This window comes from Vidua macroura, chromosome 6 (genome assembly GCF_024509145.1).
Source record: "Vidua macroura isolate BioBank_ID:100142 chromosome 6, ASM2450914v1, whole genome shotgun sequence".
Classification (NCBI taxonomy): domain Eukaryota; kingdom Metazoa; phylum Chordata; class Aves; order Passeriformes; family Viduidae; genus Vidua; species Vidua macroura.
In genome coordinates, this window is record NC_071576.1 from 3,681,506 (window position 1) to 3,700,960 (window position 19,455).

General features: G+C 44.5%; 1 protein-coding gene across 16 annotated transcripts in view; it reads left to right on the forward strand.

The window, feature by feature from the left end:
* Nucleotides 1–19,455, forward strand: part of KTN1 (kinectin 1) — a 78,665-nt gene that overhangs the window by 43,522 nt on the left and 15,688 nt on the right. For 10 of the 16 annotated variants that reach the window (XM_053980628.1, XM_053980618.1, XM_053980621.1 and 7 more), the window contains 21 exons: nucleotides 1,387–1,424; nucleotides 1,945–2,035; nucleotides 2,301–2,369; nucleotides 3,077–3,114; nucleotides 3,231–3,321; nucleotides 5,573–5,641; nucleotides 6,701–6,735; nucleotides 6,863–6,953; nucleotides 8,276–8,344; nucleotides 9,648–9,685; nucleotides 10,315–10,405; nucleotides 10,567–10,635; nucleotides 12,182–12,219; nucleotides 12,683–12,773; nucleotides 12,877–12,954; nucleotides 13,836–13,873; nucleotides 14,569–14,659; nucleotides 14,761–14,829; nucleotides 15,192–15,229; nucleotides 16,153–16,243; nucleotides 18,154–18,240. In XM_053980628.1, coding sequence (XP_053836603.1) covers nucleotides 1,387–1,424; nucleotides 1,945–2,035; nucleotides 2,301–2,369; nucleotides 3,077–3,114; nucleotides 3,231–3,321; nucleotides 5,573–5,641; nucleotides 6,701–6,735; nucleotides 6,863–6,953; nucleotides 8,276–8,344; nucleotides 9,648–9,685; nucleotides 10,315–10,405; nucleotides 10,567–10,635; nucleotides 12,182–12,219; nucleotides 12,683–12,773; nucleotides 12,877–12,954; nucleotides 13,836–13,873; nucleotides 14,569–14,659; nucleotides 14,761–14,829; nucleotides 15,192–15,229; nucleotides 16,153–16,243; nucleotides 18,154–18,240 — 1,410 coding nt within the window. The remainder of the gene's footprint in view (nucleotides 1–1,386; nucleotides 1,425–1,944; nucleotides 2,036–2,300; nucleotides 2,370–3,076; nucleotides 3,115–3,230; nucleotides 3,322–5,572; nucleotides 5,642–6,700; nucleotides 6,736–6,862; nucleotides 6,954–8,275; nucleotides 8,345–9,647; nucleotides 9,686–10,314; nucleotides 10,406–10,566; nucleotides 10,636–12,181; nucleotides 12,220–12,682; nucleotides 12,774–12,876; nucleotides 12,955–13,835; nucleotides 13,874–14,568; nucleotides 14,660–14,760; nucleotides 14,830–15,191; nucleotides 15,230–16,152; nucleotides 16,244–18,153; nucleotides 18,241–19,455) is intronic. The other 6 variants (XM_053980624.1, XM_053980631.1, XM_053980626.1 and 3 more) reach the window with 3 other exon arrangements.

Sequence of the window (19,455 nt, forward strand, 5' to 3'; positions counted from 1 at the left end):
CTTTTTCAATGTTTCTTGTCCTGTAGCTTTGCATGTCTACAATTCTGTCTTGTGGTTCTTTTGGTCTTTCTGCAGTCCTCCTGTGAACCACCTGATTGTGCTTTTTCTCCTGTTTCAAGCTGTCTGTTCATTTAAGTGCTGATTTCTGTGCAGAAGGAAAAAAAAAAATCACACAAAACCCCACCAAACCTGCACAATGCCTTTCTCAGTTATTTTAAGCTTTAAAATTATGGTTTGACTAGTTTATTTGAGACATTATTATTGTTGTAAACACTGTGTAACCCCTCAGGATCACTGGTGTTGCCTCCCCATAGAAGAAGGTTACAGAAATCAGCTCAGAAAGGCTTTGGGGGCACAAGTGGAGGTTGTTCCTATGCAGTTGGATGCTGCCTTCTTTTAATCATGGATGTGCTTGATGGAATTTGATTAAATTCGACATCAGGCTGAAAATCTGGCTTTGCTTGAAGTGCTTTAACCCATTGGGTGGGGAGAGTAGTGAGGGAAGAGGCACTGTAGATTTCCAGCATCTTCATGGCCTGCTCCTCACATCCCTTTAAGGGCTTTGGAAATAAATTCTTAGGGAAATTTGACATTTTAGCTCTGAGTTACACAGGGAGGGTGCTGGAGGTGTGTGCTTTCCCCAGGTAGCCTCAACTGGCCATGGAAATTCAGGGATGTTTTCCCACCATGGACAGTGGGGATGAAAATAACACTTTGGAGAAGGGAGTTGGGGCTGTATCCTGCTCTGGATATCAGGGGTGATGAAACTCATTTAATTGTCTGGAATTGTGAACATGGAAGTTCTGCCCCAGTCTGCAGAGGTCCCTTGAGGCCTTCAAGACCAGTGTGGTGTGTCTCTCTTGCCCTGTTGTGTGTGACAGCTTAGGGACAGGCTTTTTCCAGAGTTAAAAATGCCACTTGCTGAATTTGTGGTGCTGTTTCTGTACACAGCACAACTCCTGATGCACTGTGCAGGATTTTTGTCTAAATAAATTTTTATTTGTGTTTTTTTTCTGTTGTTGTTGTTGTTTGGTTGTTTTTTTGTTTTGTTTTGTTGGGTTTTTTTTTTAATTTGAGTGGTTTGTCAGCAGAATATCCCATCAAGCACTGGGAAGGAAGTGCTGGTGAGCCCCATGGCTTGTTTGAATCTAGTGAAGGACAAATAATAAGGGTCTTTTTTCCCTTCATGTTGCATCAGGCCAGAGGGAAGGGCCATTGCTATGTGCTGGTATTCCTTCAATGTTCCTCAGCCAGGAAATAGTTGGAAGCATCCTGTGCCAGTTGAAAATAACCAGACAAATGCTATTCCTGGCTCAGTGTAGATGGGGATTCTTTGACTTGCTTTACTTCCAGTTATTTGTTTTTATTTTTTTTTCCCTCCTGCAGACCTCAGCTTCAGTCCTGGCAGAAGAACTTCACAAAGTGTGAGCATCCATTTCCTCTGGGATTTGGGAGGTGTTGCTGTCTGTGCTTTTAACTCCTCATGAGATCAGCTTGGGAGCTGGGAAACAGCTTCCTGCAGATTTCCCTTCCATGTCTGGCCTCAGGTTTGGAGTTTTGCTGTAGCTCTGAGCTCCAGAGAAAGCAGCATCTCCTCTGTTGTTTATCCCTGCCTGTGTGCAGGGCCAGTGCAGCGTGCAGGAATGTGCGTGACCGTGAGAATTGTTATTATTTGGGCTGTGGGGCTGTGCCAGGAGGCTTCTCCCTCTGGGAAGTGGGGTGCTGGTTGTGTTTCAGAGCTAGGGAATGTCTCATAAAATTTTTGGCAAGCAGACAGCATTTAAAATGGAAAAGCTTTTGGACCCAGAGTGTACAGTCAGCAGGATTTTGGAGTAGGAGCTGGACTAAAGGGCCAGGGTGTATTTTGGGTTTAGCCTGATGCTTCCTGCACCACTTCCATCCACATCTTCTGTGCTGATCTGTCACTGTTTCCCCCTTGTGCAGGATTGCAGAGAAGGACAAACAGATCAAGCAGATGGAGGACTCATTAGGCAGTGAACGTGCCAACTTAACCAGCAAGGAGGAAGAGCTCAAGGTACAATAAAAGCCTGTGCAAATGCCAGCTGATCTGGCTGCATGTACAAAATGAAGCCCCCAAGGCTGCTGTCTTTGGGTCTAGAAACAGCCTTTTCAGCTACAGGTCTGCTCTGCTAGGCAAGGCCAATGCTAGATGCTGGGAAAGCTGTTGATAAGGAAACTTGAGGATTTTCCTTCAAAAAATCCCCTGAAACTTCACCTTGGAGAGTGAAAGACTATCTGTGTATGAACTGCAAATACATTTATTTTTTTCCTTCCTTCAGGTCTTACAGAATATGAACCTCTCCCTGAAATCAGAAGTACAGAAGTTACAGGCTCTGACAAATGAACAGGTGAAACAGTTGTTTTGATGTTCCTCCCTTCCTCCTGTTCTGTCATAAATGCAAATGCAGATCTGTTGGCTTTAAGCAAGCTCTGCTTAAGCACATTAATGGTGCGAGGCTTCCGGATTGGGCTCATATCTGATTCCCTGGAGTTCTTAAAGCTGGTGGGAGGCCTAATTCTTCCCCCTCCTTCACCAGCAAAGTCTTGCACTTGGACATCCAAGTTACTGAAGCATTTTGCTTGGTTGGTTTAGATTTTCAGGCATGCAGAGTGCAGGCCACTTCACAGCTCTCTGTGAATATGCAGGCCTGGCATTTGCATACAAGATTCATAACATCCCCCCCCCAAAAAAACCCCAAACCCCACAGCTCCCCCTGCCTCACCACAGAGATGTTTTTAGAGCCAAAGAAAGTGCTGTCCCTGTGTTGCTGCTATGTGGGCTGTTCATTGCAGAAGTGGAAATGAAGTGTTTAATTAGAGATAATCCTAGTTGTCAAATGAATCTCTTGGAGATGGTCTTCCCTTTGTGTAGTTGCATGCTTGTAGGTTGGTGTTGTAAAAGTGCATGAAGACAAGCTTACCCCTTCCACTCTTGATTTCAGTCATGTGCTGGGAGGCCAAATGACTTGTTCTAGCTTTTTAATATTGTGGAATGAAAGGTTGATTGAATCATGTGATGTATCCTAAGTCTGTGTTAATCCTCTTTATAATCTAGGCTGCTGCTGCACATGAGCTGGAAAGGATGCAGAAAAGGTAAATAGCTCTGGGATTTGAGAAACAATGTTTATCAGTCTTTTATGTTCTTTTCAATCATGCTTTTGTAAGACTTGGGTGGGGAAATGTGTTTTAACTGTTCTGCTGTGTCTCAGCATTCACATAAAAGATGACAAAATAAGAACTCTTGAAGATCAGCTTCGAGAAGAACTTGCTCAGATTTCAAGCACAAAAGAAGAATTCAAGGTAAGATACAGAACAGGTGTTCTTGTGCTTGTTTTCAGTAAGTTTTCCAGTCTCTAGAGGTTGTGGAGCAACTGCAGAACAGTGAAATTCAATTAAACTGACCTTTGGGTGCTTAGGTAAATTACAATATTGTGTTTGTAAGGCAGGAGCAATGTGGGATATCACAGTAGTAGCAGCAGAGTGAGAGGTGGGACAGCACAAGTTAAATGCAGTGTCTGAGTTGTGGAGAGAGAGGGCTTTGAATTCTGCAAGAGGAGGTTGGACAGTAAAAACTGTTGTGATTTCCCTGCATTCCACCTGCAAGTGTGCCTTTCAAGGCCTTAGTGCTTTTGTTTGGAGCCTTTGTTGCTTGGATTATCATGCCAAGCCTCTGTTTTCTGTCAGGCAGATGTGAAAATGCTTATTTTAACTCTGCCTCTTTCCACATTTTCTCATAAGGCTGCAGCTCAACTGCAGAAGCTTTTGTTCTGACATCTGGGGTCTGCACAGCAGAGCTGCTGCTTGTTTCTGGCTGGTGTGTGCAGAGAGCAGCTTAATTCCTCCTTGCCCTCTGCCACCTTGACCTTTTTCTTCTAAACTTGGGCTGTTGGAAGCAGCCCTGCTTCCCCAGAGAGGTGCTGACTCCATCCCTTTAACTCCTTTAAAGCCTGTGGTGGGTGCTGCTGCTCCTCTGATGTTTCTGGTGTGAGGTCAGTCCCTCTGAAGCTGCCACTGTCACCTTGGTGAGTTTGCTAGTGAGGAACAGAGCGAGTGGGCAGTGGCAGAGCCAGGATGCTTTTGTAGGAGAAGACTCTGGAGTCTCCTGGAGCTCTTTGAAGCAGGTAGTAAACTTGATTCTTGTATTAAAGTGTCACTTTCAAAGAGGTTTTGATGAGAGTCCCTTGCCAAGGCTCTGTAGTTTCTCTAAGCTGTCAGAGGATAAGAGGGAAGAAGTTTGTTCAATTAGAGAAATAGGAAACAAAGTACAATTTCAGTTGATTTTTGGAATAAAACTGAATCTTCAGTGAGGTGTGTGCTGGGTCACAGGTGCATAACCAGTGTGGAGAGGGGAGTGGGAAGAGGTGGCAGGCTGGGAGAAGTGGGCAAGTCTCAAGTTAGTGACACTCTCAGGGCTTTCAGTGTGGTGGAACATTATAAAATGGTAGGTGAGGTGAAAATGAATGTGAGAAGGAAAATGAGCATCCTTTTAGTGTGGTGGTTTCTGTAGTAACTGTTCTCAGGAAAAAGGCCTTAGAGGTGTTGTGAATGGTTATGTGCTGTAATCAGTTCAGTGCTAAGTAATGGCAAAAATCACCTGCAGGCAGTTCTTGGGGAGTGAATAGAGAGCTGAATGCAGATCATCAGCATGGTGATGGTGCAGAAATGCAGAGTGTGCTCTCAGCATGAATATTATGTGCACTGCTGCTCTCTCCTTCCTCCTCTCTTTGATCCCAAACAGAAACCAGACCAGTGCTGTTCTAAATGTTTCCCCCTAAGGAAGTGCTGCTTTTTTCCCAGGCACATGAAAGAGGGAAAAGCCAGGTTCAAACCAGAGCAGTGCATTTAATCCTCACTGTTGCTGTCCTTTCCTGCTTGTGTTTTCCCTGTAAGACTTTGGGGTTGGAGTGCAGGGCACGTGTCCTGCTTTTCACTTTTGTAAAGCACCAAGCAAGTCTTCAAAAAGACAAAAAGCAATAATAGAGGATGATTTTAAAACCCTGTCTGTTAAGGGCTGCTGTGACCATTGTATGAAGCAGGGATGCAGGAGGAGAGGCAAAGTCTGTTTGTTCTCCCCATCCACCTCTTCCCAGCCTTCACTGGGACCAGGTGTGGGAGCTGTGCAAACCTCTCTGCTGCTGGACTGCCAATTCCTTGCTGTGCACTGAGGCAGCTGAAGGGAACTCAAAAAGGGGATCTTGGATGATTTGCTTCACCAGATGGGTGTTTTGTAAGAGGCAGTTATTAAATCTTGACATGATGCTGGTGCTGCTTTAGGAGGAAAATGTGTTTTTTCTGAGCTTCTCACATTTGGTACTGTCTGATTCTCTGCCAGGGAATAAAGATGAATTTCTCATGGGACATAAGGACAATACTTTTGTCCTTAATACAGAAAAGCAAGACAGAGAAGGAAAGGACTCTTTGTAGTCTTGAAGCTTCCAAAGAACTCTCTGTAATGGCTTCTGTGCTATTTAATTGCCTCTTTGCCATTATGGAAAAGCTGTATTTAGGCTCTGCAGTTCTGAACTGATAAAATGCCTCAATTTTCTTCCAGGTTCTGAAGGATCAAAACACAGCTCTGCAAGCTGAAGTTCAGAAGTTGCAGACTCTCCTGTCTGAGCAGGTACAGCCAGTGTTTGCTGAGCTTTTATCAAGTATCTTCTGTGCTTTTAATTTCTTCAGTGTTTTTTCTTAACCTAGCTGTAGGCTGAGCTGGTTGATGTCAAAACCTGATACTTTTTTAGGTATTTTCTCTTCCATGGAGGGTCAAGTAAGGCAGTTGTGACTGTCTTGTAGATGTAGGAGGAATGTCCAAACAAAATCTGTTTTTTTTTTTTTTTCCACTCCTGAAGACCTACATAGCTTAACACAAGCAAGAACTTATTTCTGCAACCACTCTGACCCTTGGAAGTAGAAAACTCTTTACATTGTGATGTCTTTTGCCTCCTGTTCTGTATTTGTGCCCATGGCTCACCTGCTGCAGCCAGACTGATGCTCACAGGATGCTGCTGTTGTGTTGTTCAGCTCCATCTCCTTTGAGATGTTCTCTGGGAGAGCCCATATGAACACCCCTGACTTTGCACCATTGTGGAATGAGAAAAATTCCTGAAACACTGGAAAAAGACTGGCAGGACAGGAAACTTCTCCTGCACTCCTGCTAGTCAGGAGCTCCCTTCTGGAACTGCTCCCTTTCCCCTGGTGGAGAACAGATCTGCAGGCACTGCTGCCCTGGCTCTGGCTGGTCTGGTGTCCTGTCTGAAGGACTGGAGGGGATTTTGCTTGGAAGCTGGTTTATGTTTCCCATCTGGTCTCTCACAATGTGGTGGTGTTGAGAAATCATAAATGTTCTGCTGAGTGAGCCTCAGGTGGAGCTTGTGGTTCTGATAAATGCTCAGAAGAGGCAGATTTTTCAGGTGCTGAGCTGGCTGCAAGTCCAGCAGTGTAAAACCATCAAGGCATTTGGGCTGGATCTGTCCCTACCCTGAAAGGTTGATTTTTTTTTTTTTTTTTCCCCAGCATCAGTATTAGACACATATACCATGAGGACTTTCTCTCCTTACTTTGTTTTCTTTTCTGGATTAGTGTAACCAGGCTTCTAGTTAAGGTGGTGCTTTGCAATTATTTGGTTTGTAAATCCCAAACCATTATTGATGCAATTAATGATTTTTTTTTTTCTTCATAGACTAACAAAGACTTGATAGAGCAGATGGAAAAAAGGTAAGAAACTTTGTTTTGAATCAGAAGCTAAAATAAAGATTTTGGTGGCAGTAAAGTTACTGTTGATAGCTGACAGCCTTCAAAGTTAAACTGTCTTTTTCCTTAATTTTCACTCTTGCTTTTTCAGCATGAGAGAGAGGGATGATAAAATCAAGACAGTTGAAGAGCTGCTTGAGGCAGGACTCATCCAGGTGGCTACTAAAGAGGAGGAGCTGAAGGTAAAATCCCTCTTACTATCTTTTGATGAGGAAATAGAGATTAAGTGCTCTTGTGCAAAGTGAATGTTGGAGTGCTCATAGTTCAGTCTCAATTCCTTTTTCCAAGGAAAAGCACCTTGTGGAGATGAGGTTAAAACCTTTTCTGTAAGATAGACTAAGCATGAGCATCAGTGGGGTAGAATAAATGCTTCTCTCTGCTTAGGCTAGGGCAGATTTTGTTAAAATGTCCTTTGGAATAATGGGAATATATTTCTAGAGCTGCACATTTGATTTGATTTGATCTCCCTTTAGGAAGGGGTGTTTTGTAAAAACTTGCTATTGTAAGACTCCAGTTTTTTTTGTCTAGGTTGATAATCTGAAGGGTTAAGTGGATTGTAAACTAGTGACATTTCTGGGATGGTGATAACGTTATTCCCTTCCTGTTTATTTATAAAGAAGGCAGTGATGAGAAGCCTGGAGAGGCAGTGCAGAAATCCCTGTGTTTTGAGCTGGCTCTTGCTGGAAAGCTGTGTCCACCTGGGCACAGCCAAGACAATGTTCCCTTTCTTAAGGTGTCTGAATTCCAGGGGCATTGCTGGCAGCCCTGTGCTGGGGAGGGGTTGCAAACCCTGAGCAGCCAAAGCTGTGAGCACACCATAGACTCCTTTAGGCTGAAAAACCCTCTGAGATCAAGCCCAACCATCCCCAGCACTGCCAAACCACATCCCCAAGTGCCACAGCCACAGGGCTTTTAAATCCCACCAAGGTTGGTGGTATTTTGCAAGTTATTTGTTTGAAATAATATTTTACAATTTTTTAATAAAGCTGACAGTGTTGTTTAGATTATGTGATTTTTTTATTCTTGTAGTGCTGTTCTGTACAAAGGGATCTTTGAATTCTTATATATTTTGGATGTTATTATTGACTCTAGAGTTGGATCTAGACTGTTAAAGCCCATGGTGTTACATAGTTTTTATTTATATTCCCAGAGTGGTGAGAACCTGTCTGTGGGAGAATCCCAATATTATGTAAATAGATAAAAATAAATGGGCTGTACAAAAAATGGGCTGTGACATGCTTAGTTACATTTGTTTTTCTGACCTCTGCTCAGTTACAGCATTCCCACCTTGCCCTAATTTCCTATAAATTAGTGTCCACTCCAGGTTATCCATGGTGAATAATTAGTCTGTTGAATGCTTTGGCTCCAACAGCTGCAGAGGGGGGTCTCTTTTAGACTTTCAAAGTCTTCCACTTATTCTAAAAGAAATTACTTTTCTGTCAAGCTTAACACTTTTTTTCCCCCACAAATGAGGCTTTCATTATCTCTGTGTCTGCTTTCAAAGGCCCTGCGAACAGAAAATTCATCTCTGAGAAAAGAACTTCAAAGCCTGCAAATTCAGCAATCGGAGCAGGTAGTACTTTTCATCTAAAACTTTTATTACACCTAAACTAAATCTGAAAGAATCTTGCTGTGGTTGCAAAAGTCAAGGGAAGAAGGTGGAGATGCCTTTGAAGCCTGTTGGCAAAGCATCCTGTTTTCTTCTTTCAGTGTTGGTCTGGGAGCTGATACTTCTGTCAAATATTTCCTTTGCAGAAGTGTCAGAAGCAGGGCAGATGTTCAGGATCCAGTCTGTGCTGCCTGGGGGTTGGTTTGAGTTTGAGGGCAACGAGGCTGGAGAGGAGCTGGGAACACAAACCCTGTGAGGAATGGCTGAGGGAGCTGGGGGTGCTCAGCCTGGAGAAAAGGAGACTCAGGGGTGACCTCAGCACTCTGTACAGCTCCTGAAAGGTGGCTGTGCTCAGCTGGGGTTGGGCTCTCTCTCCAGGCAGCACTGACAGAACCAGAGGACACAGTCTGAAGCTGTGCCAAGGGAAATACAGGTTGGATATCAGGAAAAAGTTTTTTATAGAAAGGGTGACAAAGTTCTGGAATGTTCTGCCTGGGGAGGTGGTGGAGTCACCATCCCTGGGTGTGTTTAACAAAGCCTGGATGTGGCACTGGGTGCCTGGGTGTAGTTCAGGTGTTGGGGCTGGGTTGGACTCAATGATCTTTAAGGTCTCTTCCAACCTGGTCATTCTGTGAATTCTGTGAGTTTGCCATGCTCTGAACTGGCTGTGGATCTCCATTTCCAGAAGCCTGGAGCAGCAGGCATGGCTGGCAGGCAGCTTGTACTGCCTCAGCTTCATGATGAATGTTTGAGCTTCCCAGTGTCAATCCACACTCTGCAGGTGTCACTTGTCCCCCTTCTCCTCGTGTATGGTCAGTGACACTGTCACAGTGTTGTCACTTTTGATGTGCTGGTCAGGAAGTGCCTTTCCCTGACATCCAGCTCTGCTTGGACACCTCAGGAGGGCAATTAATTCCTAGAAAATCATTTATGGAAGAGAGGAGGCACAGTGACCCTGTAGAGATGCACACTAGTGTCAGTATTAAAGGGCAGCTGATGAAATGATGGTCCTGAACCTCACTCTCTCCTGGTAAAAGTGGTGTGGGTTTGCTTTTGTTTCCCTGGAACTTGCAGCAAGCTTAGTATTGCTGATTTGCCAGGAACTGGAGACTAATTTTCTCAGGAGCAGCCAGATAAATAAAATATCAGGCTGCTACATAGTTCATCCAGTGCCAGAGAGCTCCAGCTCTCTATCCTCACCCCTCAACATTCACAGATTGTTTTGCTCTGTTGTGTTTTTCCTAAGATGAAGCTCTGTTTTTAACAGGTTTCCTTCCAATCACTGGTGGAGGAACTGCAGAAAGTGTAAGTTACTGCACAGATTTAATTTCTGATTAATTCTCTCTGTCTTTATTCCATGACTGTGAGTGTATTGCTTCCCTGAAATGATTGGCTTTTGGCTGGGTGAAGTGTGTGTGTGTGGCAGGAAGCATTTTCATTTTTGAAACTTGTCACACCAGATCAATACCTGCTGAAAACCCAGTTGCTGCTCTGCTAAGCAGTTAATTTCATAAACCTGACTTTGACTAGGTGAGGAATTGCTCTGATTTGTCAGATAATCTTTTTTTTTTTTCAATAGGCACTTTAAAAGGAGTGGGATTGTCCCGTGTGTGTGTTTTAAGTTGGTAATTACTTTGCTTGAATGTCCAGTGAAGGCTGATTTTAAGTGTGTGTCATTCCAGGCGCTCTTGATATCTTAATTTGCATTTTTTGACTGTAATAGTATTGATTTAGCATATATGGTTATATAAAGCCAGCTGATTCTGCACTAGTCCCAGTCTTATTCTTCCTGTTTATTCCTCCTGCCTGGTCCCACTGTGGATCCCTGAGGCTGCTGATGGGATGTGATGTTATAGCAGAACCAAATCTTGTGTATTTGCTTGAGTAGCACATTTTTTTCATCCAACTTTTGTTGTTTCTCTGCTCTTTTTAAGGATCCACGAGAAGGATGGAAAAATAAAATCAGTGGAAGAACTCTTACAGGCTGAAATCCTAAAAGTAGCAAGCAAGGAGAAGACTGTTCAGGTACCCCTGTGCAATCCCTACAATTCCTTTGTGTGTTGATGCCACGACCACATTTGTCTGTTACTGCATGGCATTCTACAGTGATCAATTTGTAGCATCCATTTTTGTGGCGTTTTTGTGTTTCCATTGTCCAACCCTTGTCTTGTTTTGTCATTGAAAAGGCTTTGACACAGGAAATAGAGGCTCTGAAAGAAGAAGTAGGAAATTCCCAGCTTGAGATGGAAAAACAGGTAAAATACTTCAGTGGCAGCAGTGTGAACCAGCCTTGCCTTGGATGTGCTGCTCACTCGTTTCTGTTCTAGTGTGTTCTGTTTCACTGGTGAATGTCCTTGGGTAAGGAACTTTATCATGCTGGAGCTGCACTGTTCTTGGATATAAAGCCATAAAAATGTAGGATAACTAGTGCTGTCCTTCAGAAACCATGCACCTCTGGAAGCCTGAGCTTTTTGGGCCGTTAGTATGAAATTTGGCAAGAATTGCTATAGCTTAATGCATTGCAACATTAGCTCTGCCTGGGCACAGTGTCCCTGTAGTAAACATGAAACCCTGGGGCCTCCTTGGGGGGCTGGCAACTTGGAAATTTCAAGTGCTGAAGTTTCTGCTCGTATTCTGTCCTTTCTGTGTTGCTGGAGCAATACTACAGGCCCAGATCTGGTTTCCAGGTAAACCCAAGACTCTTTTTTTTTTTTTTTCTCCAGTGCCCAAAAAGAGTTCAGTCTTGGCACAGTCAGTTTTACTTTAGCTATCAGGAATGCAGGGATGGAGGAGTATGGGCTTTTTTGGCATGATTGCTGCCTGGCATCCAAAGCAAGGGAAGCCCACGTTTCCTTAGGGAGCCCATTCTGCAGGCAGCTTAATCCATTGTGCTGTCAGGAAGTGTGCTTGTTTGTGTGGCTTGTGTTTTTGGTCTGCACTCTTTTCAGTCCCTTTAGCTACATTCCAACGTGTCACCCTCTTCTGAGTGTTAGATTTATTTCCTTTTTAGGCAAAAGCTTCACAGAATGTGTTTCCGTCTTGGGCTTTTCCTCCAAAGCAAATTTCCAGGAACTGAGGGAATTATTTGTGTGTATTTCCTTCCCTGGAACTGTCAGAGCCCAGAAAAGAAAAAAAAAAAAAAAAAAAAAAAAGCAGTTTAGGTTTGTTGTTTCTGGAATGTTCTGTGAGGGGTGCTTGCTCCAAAGGTGATGTATCTGTGCACCTTTTGGTCTCCTGCAAGCAGAAGAGAGATTTTTGGGAATGTCTGCAGCTCCTGCTGTGTTGTGGTAGAGGACTGACAGATAACTACTGTCAGGCTTTCACACAGTATTCAAAAGTAACATTCTCACTAAATCTTATGTCTCCAATCCATATTCACCCTTAGAATGGGAATTTAAGGGAGTGCTGACTTTTCAGAGAGCACCCAAAAAGCACTTCCTTATGCAAAGGTCTCAATGGTCAGGGATGATCTCTGTGGTTGGAGCTGCAGTTGCCAGTGTGGTGGTGGTCACATTCACTCTCTGCTTCTTCCTCTGTGTTTCCTTTGGGCCTGCTTGTTGTTCCCATTTGCACTGTTTCCTTTGCTGCTCTGGAAGTCACATTTTAAATGTGGGGAGTGCAAATAGTTGGAGACACTTGGTGCTTTGTAATTTAAAAAGTGCATTTATGCTTACTGCAATAAATGGTGCCTCTTTTGAAAATGTCTGATAATTTCCCCCTGTGTTTCTTCATAGAGCAATTTTTAGCATTTGTGTGCCTTTTCCATGTGCATTGAACTGAAGTGCTGATTATTTTCTTTAGGTGACAATAACATCACAAGTCAAAGAACTTCAGACTCTGTAAGTGCAGTTGTTAATTCTGGTCTGCCCTGTGCACCCCTTACTGACCCCTTAAATTCAAGTCAGGATGGAGGGATGTAGGCAGGGCAGGGTGGAAAACCTGCTTTGGTAACACCTGAGCTGCAGGGGTGGGGAAATGATCAGTCAGTCCCTTGTATCCCCAGCTGGGGAGGGGCAGGGAAGTGTTTTTGGATGAGGAGAGCACACATTTGTGAAACCCCTGCAATGTGTCAGCACAGGGTTTGCTTTCACCTAATGAGCAGAGCCATTGATCAAGGGCATCTCCTGCTAAGCCAGGCTGAAGTGGAAGTGTTCACACTGGTTTTTAGTAGGTGAACTGTGCATGTGCCTTTGATCACAGATGCTGCTTTTGTTAGGTGCTGCAAAGCATAGGATGTTTCATTTTCAGATGGATGAAAGAGCAGGGGGTTTATGCTGTGTTTGTCTCTGTTCAATGGCACAGGTTGAAGGGGAAGGAAAAGCAGGTGAAAACCATGGAGGCCTTATTGGAAGAGAAGGAGAAAGAGATTGTTAAGAAAGGAGAATGTCTGCAGGTAAGCTGCTTTAATATTCTGAAGGGAAATAAGTTCTGTTGCAGCATGTCTGGCTGGGAAAAACAAAGTCACACTTCTAACCTTGCTTTTTATCTATCCAAAGGGTCAGAAGGATACAATTGCACAATTAACCAGTAAAGTTCAGGAGCTGGAACAACAGAACCTGCAACAACTCCAACAGGTACAGCCTGCAGAGTGGATGTGGTTTGGGAGTGCTGCTTGGTTGATCAGGAAGCTGTTTTTTCTCCTCTGCCTCACACAGAGGATTTGCATTGGCTTCAACTTAGAGATGTTTTAAATCCAACTTGACTAAGCTGTTTATAGTGCAGAGAGCCCACTAGTTCAGCTGTGTTCATCCCAAACAGGTTTTACGTGGATAGCAAGTTCTGGGAGGTTTTAACTTTTTAACTGGGATGATACTGTGCATAAAGAGGAGCTTTGGTGGCCTGAAAGCCTTGGAGCTCACAGACAGTCCCAGCTGTGTCCCAGCCACCTCCTTGCCAGGCTTGAAGCAGCATCTCTGCAGGGCTCTGGTCATGCAGGAGCTTTGGCTGTAACTGAATGTAGCAGCATCTCTTGAAGTGGTCAGGCTGTGCTGTGTTTCCTTCCTGTGTTCCCTGGGGCTGGAATATTTTGGCTTTTGATTTCCTGCACTGGACTTGAGAGCAGACAACTGGACAACCTCGAAGCCAGGTGTTACTTAATGGAAGAATTTTTCCAATAAGGTGGTATTCTGGCTCAGTTTGGATTTTTGTTGATGGTAAAAGGAGGAGACTGAGTTGCACTTTTATTTTGGGTGGATGTCTAGACACAGGCATTTATCCCAGGGGAAAGATGGAATGGAGAACAATTGGCTGGTGTGAAGTTTGGGATGCTTGGTGTAAGCTCTGTTTCTGAAACCCATTATGTATTTAGATGTTCTTGGAGCAATGCCTGATGCAAAATTCCTGGTATTTCTTTGGCAAGTGTCTTGCAAGCTGTGTGTTGCCCCTTTTCGTGCAAAGAGCTGCTGTTAACTTGAAAACTGTGCCATCAAAATGAGACTGGGAATTACTTTTTCAGGTACCTGCTGCATCCCAAATCCAGGACATGGAGAACCTGTGAGTATGCAGAGTAGCAGTTCCTCAAGTGCCTGCTGGGAACATGCATTGAGTTTATCTTCAGTTGGAATGTTTGAATTGCTGTCAGGAATTTCATGGGCTTTGCTAAAATAAGCTGTTAGTGCCGGTGGCTGCTGCCGTGCCTGGCGTCCCTGCCCTGAGCTGTGCTGCTCACACACTGGGAATGTGCACCCAGGGCTCTGTTAACCAGTGGAACTGCTGCTGCTTCTCGTGTCTAGTGCTAATTCCTCCTGCTGCTCAGCATGTTTGAGGGTTGCAGTGCCTGCGGCTCAGTCGGTAGCAGCAGCGAACAGATCCGGTTTGTGCCATTTTCAGGATGAGATGCAATAGCCAATTCTCCAGCTCCTGTTTTATGGAGAAGTGCTGCCAGGCCTTCCTCTCTTTTGACTCTGCTTTGTCTGGCTGCTCCAAGTCAGAAGAAGGGTGCATGAGACTGTGCCAGGAAGGGCTCTGTCTTCAAAGCAGCTCCTGGGATGTGCTGCCCCCCCAGCAGAGCTCCGGTACAGCCGGCGTGTGGTACCTGAGGCAGCCTCAACACACAAAATGCATTTATCTTCTGCTGCACAAACTGCCCCAGTTTGAGTGGCTGTCCCTTTTTAGCATAAATTCTTTAGCTTTTTTTTTTTCCCCCCTACTTTAACTCTTTCTCCTTACTTTCTAAACCATCTCTGCAGGTTGAAAGGGGAAGAAGAACAAATGAAGAAGTTGAAAGCTATGGTGGAAGAAAAAGAGAGAGAAATTGCAAACCAAGTAAAACAGTTACAGGTAAAGTTTTGATAGAAGCACCTTGTCTTGAGGAGTGTATATATTGTGGGTGTACATCTCTATTTATACATGAGTATATATTGCCTTTTTTCTTTCAACAGGATGTACAAAAAGAAAACGAATCTTTCAAAGCTCAAATACAGGAATTAAAGCAGGAGAACTGCAAACAGGTACAGCTCCCAACTGCAGTGTTATTTGAGAGAAGTCAAAAGTGGGTGGTGGTGGCTTGCATGCATGGCATGGAAAACCAGGAGTTGTACTGCCCATGGAAATCCAGGGGCACCTTTGGGGTTGGGTTGTACTGAGGCAGCTTTTCTGGCTGTTGCATATCTATTCCTGATTCATTTTATCATATGGATCTGCAGCCTTGTGCTCCTTATGCCTGCTGTGTTCCTGGCCAGAGGAGGCTGCACAGGAGTCCCTCAAAGGCCCAGAGTGCAGCTTTCTGGTGTTGCAGCAGTGCCTGGTGAACAAGGCAGATCCTGGTCATTGCTGCTGCTCTGCTCCTAACACATCTCTGATCTCTTTGTAGGCATCTCTGGCTGTCCGAAGTGAGGAGCTTCTGCAAGTGTAAGTACTGCCAGGTTGCTGGATGCATTAGAGAATTGATTCAGTTCACTTAATTGCTCAGGAAATGTAGAAATAAATGCCAAATGTACAATATCAGAGTATGTGAAGTGGCCAGTAAAAAACAAATAAATTAAATTACTGTCTAATAGAAGTTGAGCATGGGAGATTCTGCTCACACTGCTAATCCTCAGGTGTAATCTCCTGCAGACAGACAGTGCTGGCAATATGTTGTGCCCACCATAGAAGCAAGCCTTGATTGATCTTATTTTGAATGCATGCCAGCTCAGCTTATGGCTGAAGAGTTAAATGTTGGTGTTTCAAGCAGAAGTGACAGGCTTTTTTCTTGGAACTTCAGCTTAGCAGAGGGTTGTTCCTATTACAGAATCATCTGAAAATCTCTTCCAGGGAAAACCTCAGGGGTAAAAGTGTGTTATAATGTGGGGCTGAAGCACATTAAATAACTCTGTGGAAGCTAATGCTATATTGTGCTAAGCAAATTGCCGCTGTCATGCATTTTTGGCTGGCTGAATTATTTGTCTTTCAAGTTAAATGACTTACAAATTGTGGATTAGGTGCTTGAAAGGGAGCTCTCATCCAGCAGGCAGTGCCTGTTCTGTGGTGTTGTACTGGCGTGGGCTGGCTGACTCTACCCTCAGCTAATGTGTTGCCTTTCCATGGCCTTGTTAAATGTGTGCAGATGCCTGTTGTAGGCAAACAACAGCTTTACAATGGGTTTGCTCAGGCTCAGTGGTTCAGGGAGCAGTGGGAAGCAGGCCATGCTGCCAAGTCAGTGAAAACAGCTTTTCAGGGAGAGCTGAAAAGGGAAGGGAAGGCAAGTTAGTGTGTGGGAAAGGGTGTCAGTGCTTCACTGGGAATTTCTTCAGTGTCTCCTGACTTGTTTGTGGTTCCCTTTGTTAATTCAGGGTTGCAGGCAAAGAGAAGGAAATTGCCAATCTCCAGAGCGAGCTCGCCTCTCAGAGAAATGCTTTTGAGCAGCAGAGGAAAAAGAACAACGTAAGGAAATTCTTCCCCCACCACTCCAGAAAATCCCCCCAAAACAATCAAACCTGTGTTCCCAGCACTCCTTGAGGCCTGGGGCATTTTGCAGAAGTGTTTCTGACAGCTGGATGGTGTCCCTGGGTGCTCCTTTCCTCTTGGGAGTGACTCAGCACACCTGACTTCACTGCTCAGAGTTGTGTCAGCTCCTGGACAATTTGTTGATTGGATGAGAGGAAGGAGACTTGTTAGGGGACACATGCCACAGCAAGTTCTTGGATTTGGATTCAAACCTGATTAACCCTGTTCAGAAATGTGTCCTTTGCAGGGAGGGTGGGAGGAGGAAAGGTGCTGTGCTCTGACAGCGTTCTGGTCCTTGTGGGGGGACATGGGGGGAGGCATTGCCTTCAGGGTGCTCAGATCTGGCTCTTCCCATTCCTAAGAGTGACTAATCCTGATCTTCCAAAGGAAGTGAAGGGCTGAGCCTTCCTTCACAGCAGCTGCTGATGGTGCAGTCTGGGTTGTTTGTAGATGGAATTAGAGATTGTATTTTCCATCACAGAGCTGTAGAGTTATTTCCTTGTAATGCATTACCAGGGCAGGGGAGTGTCTTTTTAAGTTTTATGGAAGAAAGTTAAAATACAGGGTGTTTATCTCACCTATCTCTCCTTGATACCCTGTAAAATCCAGTGAATACCAGGCAATAAGCTTTATTTCCTGATAGTCAGACAATCTAAGGAAAATATCAATAATTTTTGAGCAGGAAGTGCTGTTTAAGAGCTGAAATAAAGCAGAGAGAAAGAGGCTGAGTAGTCTCAGCAGAGACGTGAGCTGGAAAGGTAGAACAGAAGGTTTGTTTCCTGCAGATTCACAAGGTCTGAATACCTTTTGTGCTGCAGGCAGAAGTCTGGCTGCTGCTAAAGGCAGACCAGGCCTGTAGGTGCCAGCTTTTTCTCAGTTTTATCCAATGTTGTGTTTGTATCCTGTGAACAGCCCTTAGGATTGTGAGCTAATAGAAGTGGCAAAGTAAAACTCGTGTAGGTGCTTGCTAGGCTTTTGATGAATTTAAAATGCAACCTTTCCAAAATAGCCCTTTGCTAAAGGAGATTTGCTCTGAGGGTTGGAAAAAATGAAATCTAAATCCCAAGCACTGTAATCTCCTTGCTGCAAGGCCCCACCATCCTTTCTAGAGAAGAGCTGTGAGGCTGCTCTTAGAAGAGCTCTCAAGCTCTCTCTGAGTCGTGTTGACATCTTGTGGAGTACACGTTTGATGACCTCGCCAAGAAAGACTCAGGAGGGTGGCACCGTGGCCTTCCCACGTGGATCTGGGATGTGCTCACCACTGCTGAAATCCCAGAGCCTCCCAGGAGGGCTGCTGAGCACCAAACCAGCTTTCTGTGGGTGCAGTGGGGAGAGCTGCAAACCCTGAGCTGTGTGTTCCCGAAATCAGCGCTGGGGTTTGGGCTGAGGTATGGTTGCAGGATCAGGGGTGTAAATGTGCACACCTCCATGTCTCCTGGGTCCTTGCTGGGCTCTGCACTGCCACATGCCTAACACTCTGTTGTGTAATCTGTGGTTTGGTGTCTGTGTTCCTCACTACTTTTGAAAACTTCCCTCTTTCTTCTTACAAGTGCAGTCAAAGTGTGGGGTCGCTGTAGTGATAACGCTCTGCAGTAGCACTTGCATCAGTTTTGGACACTGGGGCAGGTTGGGCAGAAATTGGCATTTTTTCCCCCCCCACTTTTCAATCAGACTCTTTGAACATCATACCTGTTTTTGCTAGTATATCTCATACTCCCCAGCAAAATCACCTTGCAGTAACCAGCATTTAAATGCAAATGGTGGAATGTAATATATTTCTCTGAAGTAAAAGCGAAAACAGTTTGAATATTGGCTGAACTGAAATCATTCTTTCTAAAAATGATTAGGACCTTCGGGAGAAAAACTGGGAAGCAATGGAAGCATTGGCATCAACTGAAAAATTGCTGCAGGACAAAGTGAACAAGACTGCCAAGGTTGTAATGTTGACTGCTAGAAATGATGCGTTAAGCTAGAAGCAGATCTGCAGCTGGTTCTTTAAGTGAAATGGAGACATTTAACTTTTACTGCAGTTTAAGTATAATCTCTTCTGAGTGATCATTCATATACTTTCACCTCTGCTTCTTCCTGTTGTCTTTAGGTTGTTTTTTTTTTGTTTTTTTTTTTAATTGGTTAGTTTGTGGGCATGCTGACTTTTGATTTCTGTTTGCATAATTGTTAGAGCTGTCGTGAATTGTTTTTGATTTGTGGGGAGCTCCAGATGAAAAGCTGTGCTGGTGAGCAACCTGCTTTCTTCTACTGGGCTTAGGCTGTGCTTGAACAAATCTGTTGGACCTAGGAAGAACCAGAACTAAATTATTATTTAAAAATCTGGGAACTTCTCAGAAAAATGGTGTGACCCCAGCTGTGAATTTCCTCCTTGAAGGCGCATGAAGCTCGACAGGGACTATTGGACCAATGTTCAAAATGATCTGGGATGTGAATCCTCTGAAAGGAGCTTGTGTTTGCTGTGGCCTGATTCAGTGTTCATTGCCACTGTGCAGAACTCAAAAAGAAAAAGCATCCAACTAACCCTGAGAGCAGCAGTCAGGGGCAGAGGAGCTTGGTTTGGGGTTGTGTGTCTGTTTTGGAGCCGTCTCCGCTCTGCGCTGGCAGGAGCTGTCCCTGCTCTCGCTGTGTGCTAACGCTTGCCTGCTTTCTCTTGCAGCTGGAAGAATTCAGCAAAAACAGCTTTTTGCCCCTTCATGGTGGCTCCTAAATTGCTGCCAACTAACACACAGCACAGCCTCACCACCTAATGTCTCCTGTCTGTTTCTGTCTCTGAATCTCAACCTGCTCACGTCACGCCACCGATCCCTTGCAGCAGAGGAACTCAGAGCAGCCAGGCAGTAGCACTGATGCCAGTGGGAAAAACAATCCCAAATATCAGTGGAGGATTGTGGCTGAAAGCTGCCCTTCTGTGCAGTGTTTCAGGCTTTCTACATTTAAGTTTAAATGAGAGCCTGAGTGTTGTATGGCTAAACTGACCTAATCTGCACAAGCACAGCAAGCACACATCCTGTGGCTGCTCTGCTTTTAATGTTAAATACATGGAAGGACAGATCTGTGGTGCCTTTGGCTCTGGGTGTTTATATTTGCAAAGCATTAACAAAAAAACCCCTGGAGATTGTCACACAGCTCTAATAATTATC